The sequence below is a fragment of the Hermetia illucens genome, chromosome 1 (assembly GCF_905115235.1).
Source record: "Hermetia illucens chromosome 1, iHerIll2.2.curated.20191125, whole genome shotgun sequence".
Lineage (NCBI taxonomy): Eukaryota > Metazoa > Arthropoda > Insecta > Diptera > Stratiomyidae > Hermetia > Hermetia illucens.
Window position 1 is genome coordinate 88,515,130 of NC_051849.1, and position 14,966 is coordinate 88,530,095.

The 14,966-nt window shown below is 42.4% G+C and overlaps 1 protein-coding gene across 1 annotated transcript; it reads right to left on the minus strand.

Moving 5' to 3' along the window:
- Positions 1-3,302: 3,302 nt before the first annotated feature.
- LOC119660952 lies at positions 3,303-11,198 on the minus strand. The gene is made up of 3 exons (XM_038069986.1): positions 10,838-11,198; positions 4,616-4,664; positions 3,303-4,553 (listed from the first exon to the last, which is right to left on the minus strand). The coding sequence occupies exons 1-3, from the start codon at positions 10,979-10,981 to the stop codon at positions 3,382-3,384; spliced, it is 1,365 nt and encodes a 454-aa protein (XP_037925914.1). The 5' UTR covers positions 10,982-11,198; the 3' UTR covers positions 3,303-3,381.
- Positions 11,199-14,966: the final 3,768 nt, after the last annotated feature.

The window sequence follows — 14,966 nt, forward strand, 5'->3', positions numbered from 1 at the left end:
AGGCAGATCAACCAGTGATGCCATCAAAATGGTTGCTGGCTTCGTCGAAAATGCAATTCACGGAAGGGGTTGTACCAGCAAATATTGTGTGATGGTGACCCTGGATGTGAGGAATGCATTCAGTTCGCCCAATTGGAACCTTATGCGAAAGTCGGAGCAGACACTCTGGTATAATACTGATGATGGACCCAAGGACGTACCTCCGCGTTGTCCCTACTGTGGAACATCGTGTATAATGATGTACGAGTACTTAACCTTCCAGTTCCAAAAGCGGCCACGGTGGTGGGTTACGCCGATGATGTAGCACTGGCTGTGGTCGCAAAGCATCTCGAGGATGCTGAGTTGTACTCAGTGAATCAGTGTTGTTAAGGCTTGGTCAGCGAATGCTGGACTGCCACTCGCGGAAGAAAAGACGGAAGCGGTCTTTTTCACGAAGCGCCGCAAAAGAAATTACGCCGGTATTACAATCGGGAATCGTATCATCACTTCCAAGCCGGCCATCAAATACTTGGGAGTGATCGTAGACGGAAAACTCAATTTTAAGCAGCACGTAGAGCATACTTTGTAAAAAAGCGTCTACCACGAGTATGACTCTGGCAAGGATGATGCCGAACGTAGGAGGACCGCGGCATACTTGCAGGCTGCTCATAGCCAGTGTTGTAAATTCTATCATGCTATATGCAGTCCCAGTTTAGGGAAAGGCGCTGCAGGTTTTAGGCAATGTACATAAACTGAGTACGGTTTACAGAAGAAGAGCCTTAAGTGTGTGTTCTGCTTTCAAGACCGTCTCATACGATGCAGCGTTCGTCTTGTAAATGGGACAAAGGCTAAAGAAAAAGAAGCACTTCACCTTTCCTCTAGATTTCTCCATTCGTCCTTGAATCTTGAAAAGTGAAAGAATACGCGTGTGTGTGTGTGTATGAGGTGGGGGAGAGGCAAAGCTTCTGAGTATTCAGACCTTAATTGTCCATTGTGCTCGACGACCCAGTTTAACGAAATATCCCGGATCCGTTTATGTATCGCAGGATTTCCGTTAGTGGATGTGGAGCACATCAGCACCCAAAATTTGATGCCTCATGCGTCCGTAAGCAGGGCACTCACATAGAAAATGTTCCGTGGATTCCGTTTCCCCATTACAGGGTGGACGCGTATCATCTTGGATAATTCTTATTCTAAACAAATGCCCAACTAGTGAATTATGGCCAGTCAGAATGTCCACAATACTTCTGCAAGTCTTCCTGCTTTATAAATAAATTTTGATTAATTTTGCAGTATGTTGCGGTCCGAGCATGGGGAAATTTGAAACCCCCTTTTGTTAAGGCATCCGAGATTTCATTTCCCCCTACACTAGAATGACCAGGCACCCAGAGTAAATCCATCGTACTCAATCTGGAAACAGAATTCAATCTACATTTCTGAAATATTTTTGAAGTGACAAAGTACTACTCAACGCCCTGAATGTATTATAGTTTGACTATCTCTACAGATTGCGATGCTCCTGCCCTTCAACCGCTCCTCAATCATCCAGGTTGCCGCCTTTAGGATCGCATACACTTCATCCTGAAAGACCGTTGTGTATTGTTCCAAAGGAAAAGCCCAATTCTCGTTTTTATCCGAGAGGTAGACTCCTGCTTCAGAACCATTTTCTGTCTTTGAGCCATCGGTGTAGAAGACGCCAGTATATCCTAACACGCATAATTCTGGTTCGTCCCAGTTTTCTCTTCGTTTCAAGATAACATCACATCTTCTACCAAACAGTGATTTGTGTAACTAGATTCAGTTCTCCCAATGACTCTTCCAATGCTTTGTGCCCTCATGTCCACTGTTTGATGATGTTAGGCTGATTTTCCTGGAGTTCTTTGGATTAGAATACTCATCTTTCCCAGGCTTTGGTATGAAGACTACTTTCACCTTCTGCCAAGAGGAAGGCACATAGTCTAGAGCATGACATCCTCGAAAAATAATAATTAGAAGTTGCTCCAAGTGCTCTATAACATCCTTTAGTATCGCTGGGTAGATGCCATCCATACCAGGTGCTTTGAACTGTTCAAATGATAGCATAGCAGCTCTCGCTTTTCCGTTGGTAACCACCGCTCTCGCAGTGTTCCAATTCCCCTAGCAACACCTTCCTGTAGAAGTGTTTGCAGAAACCGCGAATTAACTTCCTCCCACTTCTGAGACCTGTTCTCCCGGGTGGCGTACTTTCAAGAGAGTCTGTATTGACTCAACTGTGGAGTTCGTCCAAGTACCATTCACTTTTCTAAGAGAGTTTAACTTGGCCGACTCATCCTTATTAAAGACCCTGCACAACCTGGAAGGCTCCCTTTCACCTTCCAGTTCTTCACAGTAAGCTCTAAAAGAGTCTCGTTTCGAATGTTTTACGAGACTCTTATATTCGCTGTGAGTTCCAGAAGTTTAACCAGTCTTCATCTTTATCGCTTTTGCAAGCACGGTTTAAAAGTAGTCTGGATGATTTCCTGAGTTTTTGCAGTTCTCGGTTCCACCATGGAACTGTTTTACCACTTGGGCCTCGGGAAATAGGACAAGCCTCTTCAAAGCACTCTAAAAGTGTGCGATCCAGAGTTTTCAATTGATCTTGTGTCGCCAAAGGAGTCCTTAGTCGTCTAGGGAGCTCAACTTCGTCGCCATGAAGTTCATTGAATTTTGTCCAATCTGTTTTCCTAAGATTCCGTCTTTGTATTACAGGCTGTTCGCCTGCAATAGATAGACGAAATTGTTGGTAACGGTGACCTGAGGGTGAGACTTTATCTAGTACCCGCCAGTTTCTAATCAACTCTAACAACTTTGAAGCGCAGATTTTTATTTACTCATCAGTAAGCCCCTATCTGTTAACTGGAGTCGCACCTCTGTCTGTCTAGACAGACGTCACACATGATTTATTCGGAAACGACTGAAACTCTTGTCACTAAATTTGGTACGATGGGCAAATTCTGCTTTATTATGGGCATTTAGAGTCGATGTCTGCACTCCTTTCGCCACTGTAGACATATCGCTTGCGCAGTATTAAATGTTATAATTAAACAGATGTCTAGTCTCAATGCAAATAGAATAACGAAAAGATAATAAAATGAAATAAGAAATTACGTGAATTTGCTTTGCTCCATAAAGGAGTGAACAGGTGACATTTGTGACACCTCCAACAAGCTGTAAAGTGGCTGACGAGATTTTACACATTGTATCAACTTGCTGGGGCCTAAAACCAAATCCAGATTTAATGTTTCCTCGCAAATCAAAGGGCCGGAAAATGGATACCTACCTTCGGTACAAAAGATATATTCGCCTAGAGAAAGCAACAAGTAATTTATTATTGCTAAATATACAGGATTCAAAGGGGAGACAGGAAATTTTCCATTTCACTCGCTATTCAGAGCTACTTGCAAGGGTGTAATCCTTCGAGGATGTAGGTTGTTTCACTTGCCGACGTGGTTGTGTGTCCTGCTTCACGTTTTCCGGGCGGCGGTTGTTTTGCCTAATTTGGCGTTTGTTAGATACTTCCTTGCATTTCTGTGCGTCTGGTTCTACTCGGCGAGCTCGATGGCGAATATGGGACGAGCTGTCGCACGATTCTGAAATAGCCCGGGGTTTATGAGCTAAATTCCTCCGGAATACTGTATCCACAGGGGGAGGATTATTTGGCTCCTCTCCTGCAGGAGCTTCCTCTTTTTCTCCTTTAATTTGTGATACAACTGGGCTCATAGTCCATTTAGTATCTTTTTGTTCTGAAGGCTTGCATATTTCCTTCATTTTGTTCAGTTTATCCGAAAGTTCTGTGTAAGCTTTTTCTACTAATTGCAAATCTGCTTCCCAATCTTTTTGGAATTTTTCGAGTTTTTCTTTGTCGGCCTTGCATACGCTCTCAAGTTGTCTTTTATATTCTTTTCCATTATATAAAGCCTCAACCTTGTCTTCTAACCTGCGGATGTTTTCGATCTCTTCGCGGACATCCATATCTACCATGCAAATAGCCGAGACTTTTGGGCAGCAAACCGCAAATCTAATTTTGAAAAGATGTATCTGGAGTTTCTTCATTTTCTCTAACTTAACCATTAGAATGTTATGCAGGGTATTTTTGCGGCACACCAACAACTCCTTCTGGCGACAGCAGTTCCTCAGTGTGGTGGTTTTCTCCTTAATTTTGCAGCAATATTCAACAATCTCTTCTTCTAGCATATGAATTCTCGCATCAAAAATTTTGCTCAGCATACTTGGTCCACAGCAAATGGGATGAACAGGGGCCATTGGTTTTTTATTTGAGCAGTCCCTCCAGTCAAAATTGGTTGAATCGATTTGCGGAGCCCCAGATTCGAAAGGCCTGGTAAAGCCAATTACCTGAGCGCTTTTTGGGTGGCTAAGCCTACCAGTGGACACATTAAATTCTTCGGAAAGAGTGCGCGATGGACTGAGAAATGTCTGGAAGGGCAAATTTAATCCCATAATAGATTGTTCTGCAATGTGTAGCTTCCATGGGATATTTATCATCTCGTCGTCTGCCATATGAAGGTCTATCATTGACCGGTGGGATGATGACGAAGCTATAATAGTTAGACAGGATAATTAAGAATATTTTATCGACAAGGGGAGGGGGGACAGTTACCTTGATCATTCAAATTTACAGGAGCCAGCTGGTTACTGTCAGCTTCCTTCTGAAATTGAAGTGAAACGATTCATGCATTAGCTTTTTACCGAAAGGAAAATATAATACACAAAAAAATATATTGTTTGGGATTTATAGATTGGTACATTATGGTATTTATTTTTTAATAGGAACATTTTTGAAACTATCTGCGTTGTTGTAGCTTGCCCGTAGACGACGCTAGAATTGATCAACTTATGCACTTTTCAGCCAGTCGTCATGATAAATAGTGACAGCGACTGGTTTTATTGTTATTGAAAATACCACCTAAAAAATCGACCAGTAGAAAACCAACCAGGCATGCACGGTAACTATCAGCCAGCAAATCTTCTGAAATCTTTGAAGAGCGAAATAAGCTATTGGAAACAGAACCAATTAAAACTTCTACTTGATGAGCATGAGAAGAATAAAACCCCCCCGAAAATAACATATGTCGTGATCAGTGCTTCCACCTCAAGATCTGTCCAACATCTCAACGACCTGGTGTACGAATTACAAATCAGAAGTTTCCAGCAGCGTTAAATTTTGACGCAATGAGGACTACGATTGGAAAATCCATCGAAATGCACTCATTGATCTATTCTACGCATGTACGCCGACTAAGTTCCTGACTTAAAATAGTATCAGCCTAGCGTGTCACCATCACATGGTGCAAACAAGAGTTGGCGAAGGTTCGGGGTTTTTGAGTGACAGTGGTGGCTACTTTCCACCATATAGCAACCTAGAAGAAGTATGTGGACAGAACAGTCTCAACCTGACCTTGACGTTGAGATAACTGCATATCCAGATTTTAGACGAGGCCTTCGAGATGGATCTAGAACTGTTAATGGATCAAGCGACATTCAGTTCAGCGCCACCGTCGGAAGAAACAACGCTTCCTAGATATGCAAATCGATCAGAATCTTTGATGTTCTTCCAATCTTCAATGTAGATTGGCAGGGTGGATAGAGAGCACCTTGGTTTTGTTCGTGTTTATCTTCAATTCGACGCTACGTCCCACTCATTCCAAATCTGAAGCCATTTCATCGACTCGGTGAGAGAGAAAACAGATATCATTAGCGTTTTCAAGGTGTTTGAGGAAAGATGTCCATTGAACTCCTTCGGGCAAGTTGGTATGAAAAACTTCATTAATGACAAGAAAAATTAATCTCGGTGACAAGATAGGGCTCCCACATCAATGAGGTTCGTAGTGAAACTGAAAAAGGAGCTGCACTCGCGAACCGGTTGGCAAATATTTTGACACAGAATTCGCTGAATAACAAAGTTCAACCTATGAAGTACTCACCCTCATCTGCTAAAACAAACCTCCGTTGTAGGGTTAAACATATCGCTCATATCAACTGGACCCTAAAAGAGCATATTGCCAGAACTAAATTACAGGCATTTTACCTCATCAAAGAACCCCATTTCCATGCTATCAAGTACCTGATTAAGATCTTTAACCAGATGAAACATATTGATCACCTCCGCACATGTGGCGAACTTCCGTTATAATTACTGTCGCAACACCGAGATCAAAGCCATCAAAGATTCTGACGTTCCTAAAAAGTCTCAATATAATACCCGACCATCAATTCGGCTTCTGAGAAAACGTGTCGTTTCGGCAATAACAAGAAAATATAGTTCCGCGTCTTTCTCGACATTTTCCAACCTTTCAACAGAGTCTGGCATAAGAGGCTATTGTTAAAAATTAGAACAAGTCGGGAAACCGGAAGCTGGATGCTTCAGGTACGAAAAGTTTTGTGTATTTCTTAGCACGTAGCACGTAATATATGCATATGTCCACTTTCGGGTGATATTGACATTGATAGTCTTCAATTTTCAAAGAAGCAACAACTTCAACGTATTATAAATTTGTTAGTAATAGTGCGATTTCCATCAAACTTGGTATGATTATGCTCTACATTATAGCCTACATCACTGCAGAATTTCCTGCCGCTAGGATGAATTCAAGGGGGGTTTCCAGCCAATGACAAAAAATTATAGTAATATACTATTACTAACTTTCTTTGAACAGATATCGGTATGAAGGATATTTCGGAGCCAAGGCACCATATAGTGGCAGCCTCCTGATTTTTTTCAGATTTTTCGGTTTGGTAGTTTCTGAGAATGGCCCCCTTAAAGAAATGATCACTTTCAACCCCCCGCACTCCCCACGTTTCCAAGAAATGTCAAAACTAAGACCGGCTTCGAAAAGTACTAATCGAGACCTTTAATTTGATACCCCACATGACATAAGAAAAAAATTTACACCCCCCTTTTGCATGTATGGGGACCCCCCCTTAAATTCAACGTAAAAGGATGTAACTCACTGTATGTGTGAGCGTTCACAGTTCCCACCTTTCTACCATATTTGGTGTCAATCGCTATAACCGTCTCCGAGAAAAATGCGTGTGACGGACAGACAGACAGACAGACGGTAAACCGATTTTAATAAGGTTTTGTGTTTATACAAAACCTTAAAAATTGGTGCAGCGAATATGTGTGATATCTTAAAGTCTTATACAATATATTCGCTCGGTAGTTCCGATTAAGATACAAAAGCTTTACATTCAGAGTTCATTCTCTCAAAGCTAGTGGGTGCTGGGACCATTATTGTATCTGATACGCAGTGAACAAAAGTGAAATCCGGACACCGTGGTATGAAATAAATAAGTGCTCAGAAAGGGGATGAAAGGAGTTGTATATGTTTTGTTTTTTTTACAAGTTCGTTACGTACGGTTTGTTGGACACAATGCAAAAAGAATCAATGAAAAAGGATAGAATAACACCCCTGCTAAGGGCGAAAAACAAAAACTCTATTTTCGTAAGCAAAATTGAAATCCGGACAGCGCGTATTATATATATACATCCTCCACTGTGCAATGCCATGGACTTGACTAAACGTTGGATATCCAATATTCCGAACTCATAAGCCAGTGAAGGGATAGTGAATACACTCAATGCGCTTACTTTATTCTTCCCCGAGTGATACGATTTCACGTCGCAGGAATTCGGACGGCAGAGCATCTTTCAAATCACCAACTTGAGCATGGGTTTCTTAGAGAATTCTTAGGTACTTCTAGAAGTCTGTCTCGACCATAGCTTAGATTTGGAGGTCACCAATGCTGTGTCCGGCATGCAACTAATGATGACCTTTGCAGATGGCTTGGATTCGACACTAGTTTAATCCAAACTCCATCCGAATATCACGCAGTGGTACCAGCATTCAACTTGATGTCATCTAAATACATCAAATGTGTCAGCTCGCACTTACCACCATATATTATCACAAAACCATGCCCTCTAGCATCATTTAGTAGCCGTGAAAAGGAGTTCAGTGCCATGCAAAACCAAAGTTGACTCAACGAACCCGTATGGAATAGGCTTCTTCGTATATGGATAGGTTCTGAAGTATTAGCACCCTCAGATGAACGCACTGATAAAATGGTATGCCATTCCATGACTGTCACCATAAACTTTATTAGTTTCGGATCAATGCGATACAGATGTAGGATATCGATTAGCCAGGTATGCGGAACGCTATTAAAAGCCTTGGCATAATCGATATAGCAACTATAGAGGTTTCTTTGGCCTCTAGTTGCTTGTCCTACAACTACCGAGTCGATAATGAGTTGCTCTTTGCTCCCTTGATCCAACTCGACAGCCCTTCTGCTTCCCGGACAGAATGTTGTTGGTCTCGAGGTGCGCATTAATAATGGACGTTATCAGTTTGTATAGAGTTGGTAAACAAGCAATCGGTCCTGTGTCTGAATGGTCCTACACCGTGTCCTTTTTAGGTATAAGATAGGTAATCCCCGCAATGAGAATGTGTGGAAATTCCTCCGGCTGACTAATGACATGATTTATGCTATGTGCCAGCCGACCGTGTATACTGATAAATTCCTTATGTCAGAAATTCTGCATCCGATCCAAACCAGGGCCCCTCCAGTTCTTCGAGCCATTTATGGCTCTTCGAACTTCTTCTTCGGTTACATCTGCAATATTCATGCCAGCCGTAGTGGCGTGGCGGGTGTCCTCGGCGGTGATCCACTCAGCATGCTGAACGCGTAACTGCCAAATTCCACTCCAATATTCTCTCGCTGACGTCACCGAAAACTGTACTGCCTGGACGCCCTGTTGGGATTCGTTGAGTGATTTGAAAAAAAATACTCTGGTTCTTAGAGCACGTTGGATTCTAGACACGTCTGAATTGAAGTCATTACCGGCTGCAGCAGTGACGTGTCAGCATACAGTCGAGATGCAATGTCATCATTGATTTGAGATAGAATTGTCGGTCTGGTCTATGCAAAGGATCCATTTCCGAAAACTTCAGCTGCCGTTGGAGAAGAATACTTCGGCGAGTATAGAAACTGTTGCCTGCAATGCAAAGTCGTGTTGTTGATGTCACCGTTTCTACCCTCATCGACTGTAGATCATCAGCTTCTGCGAAGATCTCAAGTCGTGCAGGCTCCCTGATGATGACGTTAAGGTGTTGTACCCGCTCCCGCCGTTATTTCGTAGTAGGAGCAGGTGATGAAAAGGTTCATTTCCTCAGTCCACTTCATCGACTGTATATGTGAATCTGCTGAAGTAGTCGCCACGGATTACATTATTATTTTTTTAATTTAGTAATTTCTGCATGAATATTATAACAAGTCGGGAAACCGGAAGCTAGACGCTTCAGGTATGAATGGTTTTGTGTATTTCTTTTATAAAGAGATTTGAGTGTGCATCTTTCCCATTAGCATGTAGCACGTAAAATATGCATATATTATGTAAAAATATCCACTTTCAAGTGATATTATCATTCATAGTCTTGGATTTGCAGAGGAGCGACAGTTTTAATCTAGTATAGCTTTGTTAGTAATAATGCGATATTCACCAAATTTGGCAGGATCATGCTCTATATTGCCTATATTGCTGCAAAATTTCGTGATTCTAGAGTGAACTTAAGGAAGGTTTTCCTGTCAATTACTAAAAATTATAGTAATGTACCATTATTAACTTTATTCGAACAGGTATCGGTATGGAGGGTATTTCGAAGCCTAGGCACTATATAGTGGAAGCCCACTGATTTTTTTCAGATTTTTCGGTTGAGTAGTTTCTGAGAATGGGTTCTTTAAAAAAATGATCAATTTCAACCCCCCGCACTCCCCACCTTTTCAACAAATGTCAAATTTAAGACCGGCTTCGAAAAGTACTAACCCAGACCATTAACTTGACTATATTTTATGAAAAAAAATTTACACCCTCCTTTTGCATGTATGACGGTCCCCCCTTAAATTAGACGTAAAAGGATGTAACTCACTATATGCGTGAGCGTTCACAGTTCCCACCTTTCTACCAAATTTGGTGTCAATCGATACAACCGTCTCCGAGAAAAATGCGTGTGACGGACAGACAGACAGACAGTAAACCGATTTTAATAAGATTTTGTGTTTATACAAAACCTTAAAAGGGGCATTTTCCAATAAAATGGCTTGAGGATGTCAAGGTAGGGAGGGAACCTCAAAGCCCGAGGTCCCAATACATTTCGGGCAGGCGAAACATCGATCGATGATGCGGTCGCGTATTTATTTTACAGGATCCGGATCGGACCCATGCATCGGAAAGGATACGTGAATTTTTGTAAAATGACATGTGAGTGATGGAAGACATGTGAGTGATGGAAGCACTGGAAGTAGTACATCAAAAGTCGCCACCACTGAGTATGGAAGCTTCTTGGGAAGATATGGAAGGAGCTAAGACATTAACGAGTGCAATCTCAGCTATGTTCTATTTAGGGAATAGTGGCAAACACATATAGCAGAAGAAGCAAAACAATTGGAGACATGAGTTAGAAAGGTGACCCAAAAGAAGAATCCGATGCTATCGCGCTTAACGTGAAGAACATGATCAACTCTGTTTACACTGAGAACACAAAACTTGGATGTCAGTGGATATATGGTGGATATCAGCTAGTACTAGGTGAAAATATAGGCAGATTAAAATCCTAAGCCCCTAAGTTATAAATTACAAAATTAGAATTCTCATTCTCTTGTAAGGAGCTGATCCTGCTTCCGAATGATACTGAAGAAAAAGACTCATCTCAAAAATCAAGTCGGGGTCGACTGTATTCTTTCATCTTCGTCATTGCAACTGCTAGCATCTTTGGACCACATTTTTATGGATTTATTTTTACTCTTGGCCCACTATATTTACCTCAGATAGTTTTCTCCTCCTTTTCCTTTGCTTTTCCGAATTTTCTACAAGTGAGAGCGCACTTTCGTTGCGAATTATATCTTTGTTATCTTGAGTCCTCGGGAAAATCGAGTCTACTTCTTTCAAATCAATAATAGACGGCATTTCTGTAAAAAGTTTAAATTCTCGGACAAACGTCACTTATAAATAACTTTTCAATACACAAAAAATTTATACTATCTATTTAGCAAAACTATTGAATTATTAAAATTTTTGTATTAAAAAACTATAAATAATTTGGAACTGTCCCAAAAATCGATTTTCAAAAAGCCCGCTAGGGTTTGCGTTTAATTCAGCACAAATTTAAAATTTGTCAGATGTTTGAAGATTTTACATCGGTTGCTGTTTGCATTTTTTTGTATAAATTGTGCAAGGTTGGAACCAGTGGCGTCAAATAATCATTTATTCCGCTGTGCATACTATTATCTATTACACAGTTTAAAACATGGAGAGAGAGAGAAACCTCTTATTCGAGAATTGTCATGTATCAAAAGTCGTAGACACTAGTCTTGAATAACTGGTCCTACAGTTTGGGACATAGAATCCAATGACCACTCATTAAGGGACTCAATCTGGAGCTCAAATTTATTCAAAAAGCTTATCGGGCATTTCCTGAAAGTTTTGGTGCCTATAGTCGTCCATCAGATCGATTAGTTGTTTGGAGTTATGGATTCTTTCCGCAACACTTGACCTTTAATCGATAATACACATCCCGTTAGATGTCGTACGGTGCCCATAAAACAAAACGATTGGTTGTGTTGATGATGAAATGCTGCCACCACCAAGCTCGGAAGAAACAGCCCGTGCAATCCATTGGCTTAAAAACCATCAGTCGCCAAAAGCCGATGGAATTACAGTCGAACTGGTTAAATATGGAGTGTGGTTCAACAACTGATGCTTACGGTGTGGGACGGCGAATCAATGCCTGATGACTGGGAACGGGGCATTATCTGTTCCATAGATAAAAAGGGAGATATCACGCAGTGCAGCAATTATAGAGGTATCACGTTGCTGAGTGCTACCTATAAGATATTCTCCGCTGTCTTGTTATGCCGGATAACCCCATACATCCAGAACATCATTGGCCCATACCAAAGAGCCTTCACTGCAGGCAAATCAGCAACAGATTAGATTTTTTCTCTTCGGCATCGCCAGGGTAAAACTGATACGGCCATGAGAGAATTCGGTATCCCAACGAAATTAATAAGACTGAGTAGCCTGACCCTAATCAATATGCGAGGCCAGATAAAAGCAGCAGAATCACTCCCGAAATCTTTTGACATCAAGAACGGTCTAAGACAGGGTGATGCCTTATCATGCATCCTCTATTACCTGGCCCAGGAGAAAGTGATTTGCAATGGAGTTGTCAATGCAATATGCACCATCCTCTTCAAGTTCACCCTACTACTGGCCTACGCTGACGATATTGACATTATGGGGAAAACAACCCGAGATGTACAGTCTACCTTTATCCAAATCGCGCAGGCGGTGCGTAATCTAGCGCTGCACATTAATGAAGGCAAGATGGAGTACATGGTGACAACATCACCGCCAAAGACCAAAGAACGAACAACATCGAATCGAATCGACTACAATTTTGAGACCGTTGAAAATTTCTTCTATCTACCGTCGAAAATCACAATTGATAACAGCTATGACGATGAAATCCGCGCACGGTTGTTGACTGCCTCTGTTGGCAGTTCAGCTTGCAAAACCTTTTTCGGTCGAAACGTTTTACCAAAGGGTCAAAGCTCTTACTGCATAGTTCGCATTCCTACGAGACTCGCGTTCTCAGCAAAAAAAATTGTGAACCCTTGGCCGCGTTCGAGAAAAGAATCTTCTTTTTTGCCCCCCTACATGAGGATGGAGTAGTCTACATAACCACAAAATCTGTAAGCGATACTACGACCGTCTAGTTGTGGATAAAATCTGGCCCAACAGGTAAGGATGCCAGACAGCTTTTAGGGATATCGAATTGGTGGACCTCGGCGAAAAACCAGGGTGTCTGGAGTTTCTTACTGTGGCGGGCCTAGACCGGATACCGGTTGTTGCGCGTTTATGATGATGATGATTCAAATATGCCAATACACTAATTTGCTCAACAACATGATTGCGTTAACGGATGGGCCAAGTGCTTAGAGCGCTGGGCTGTCGTAGCACAAAATCATGGATGCGGAATACCAGTCGACTCAGTTGTGAATGAGTACCTGAGTCAAATCAGGTTAATAATCTGGGGCGAGCGCAGTGCTGACCACATCGCCTACTACCCTGTACTATAGTGTACCGTCACGGTCTTGAATGAAGTGCTCTAACATATTTGAAGCCCCTAATCCAATATGGATTGTTGCGCCAACGATTATTATTATCATTTCCGAGTTGTCAGATGCCGAATTTTACCTAATACTAGTGCGAAGTGCCAAGCATTTAAGCTCGGACGATCCTGCCTACTTAAATTATAAAGGGGCGCTGGTGGTAGTGGCCGATGGTAGGTCAATGGGAGTATCCGTCAAGATCTCCCCGCAACATCGAGCACATAAGCAAAATGGTATATTTCTGCATGGTTTGACCCAGGCTGTGTGAGAGTTTCAGGACATCAAGGGAAGCCGTGAGGAATTTAGGAATAATACCTAGCCGACCCCGCTTGTGAACGGGACAAAGGCTGAAGAAAAAGAAAGAAGCTAATAATATTATGGGAACTACAACCACCTGCTCGAGACGCCAAATTTCTTTGATTTCCCGGGCCAGTGGCTCATAGTTCACCTTCTTCTCCACGTATTTCCGTTCAATGTTGCTATATGGGGGATAGCAACATCAATAATATAGGCGGAGCGACCCGTCTTGTCAACTAACAGTACGTCAGGCTTGTTGTGTAGAGTGTGGCAATCAGTCAGAACTTGCCGGTCCCAATACATGTTGTAAGCAGAACTATCAAGTACTGCTTGCGGCTCATATCGGTAAAGCGGGCATGTTCCCTTGATCAGCCCATGCTTATATGGGAGGTTTTGATGGATAACCTTACAGACAGCATTATGCTTGGTGATGTATTGCACCGGTGCCATAACAGTAAAGCCAAAAATGAGATGGTCCAACGTCTCTACCGCTGGACCACACATTCTGCACTGGTCGTTCTCCACCCGTTGTTTCATGATGAGCTTTTTATAAGCTCGGGTGGCGGCCACGCCGTGCTGAATGGCACACATGAACCCCTCCGTCTCAGCAAAGAGCTCCCCAGCACACAGCCACAGTTAGATACTAGACAGCTACCACACTCCCCTTGCCCCTCAAGGGGGGAAATCAGTGCGAGTACACACGATTTCAAATTGTTTTGCCTTTGAGCATGAGCGAGATGTAACGAAAATCCGATCAGCTGTGTTTGACATACCGTCCGGACTTGCCAATGTATTGGTGAGATTGGCAAGTTTTTGCTTCTGTATAAGTGAATACGTGAAATAACTTTTTGCTATATGGGTGAGCACGCCGTAGTACCAGAATAACAAAAGCTCACCGATCTCTCTCTTACCAATACGATTTGACGAAGATTATGCCTTTTCCTTGTTTAGCGTCTCTGATGTGTACAGATAAGCTTCTGCAAGCACATTCGCAAGTGGGGTCATTTTAGTAAGGGTACTGCCTATAGTAGATCTACTGTGCACACAGCCATCTGTTCGACAAATGCAAATCGTCAAATGGCTGCCAAAGACAATTTACGTGTTTACCGTGCATTGCCTTCGACTTCCATTCATCGATCCTCTCTTCGTCCGACGTCGAAAGATCGATCCTTCAAGTTAAGTGGAGTCAGCCCACAGTCTGCCTTACAGACAGCCGCATGCAAGGGAATCGCCTGCTTTTTGCTGTAAAAATAAGCGCGCAGCGAGTCGACTTGGCGATGACGTTGTGCCACCACGTCAACCACGCCCCTACCTCCGATTTCACGAGGCAGGTTCATCCGCTCCACGGCAGACTTTGGATGATGCATCCGAAATTTGGACATAGTTGTCCGTATCCGCCGCTGGACGTTTTCCAGATCGATCTTCGTCCACGGCAATATTCTGAATGCATAAGCCAGTGAAAGTATCGCGAATACATTTAA

Excerpts from the sequence above, each read along its gene's own strand:
- LOC119660952 (XM_038069986.1), bottom strand. The coding sequence starts at position 10,981 with ATGCCGTCTATTATTGATTTGAAAGAAGTAGACTCGATTTTCCCGAGG. Across the intron at positions 4,665-10,837 it reads GGAGGAGAAAACTATCTGAG|AAGGAAGCTGACAGTAACCA; the intron begins GTAAATATAGTG and ends CTTCAATTTCAG. Across the intron at positions 4,554-4,615 it reads TGTAAATTTGAATGATCAAG|CTTCGTCATCATCCCACCGG; the intron begins GTAACTGTCCCC and ends TAACTATTATAG.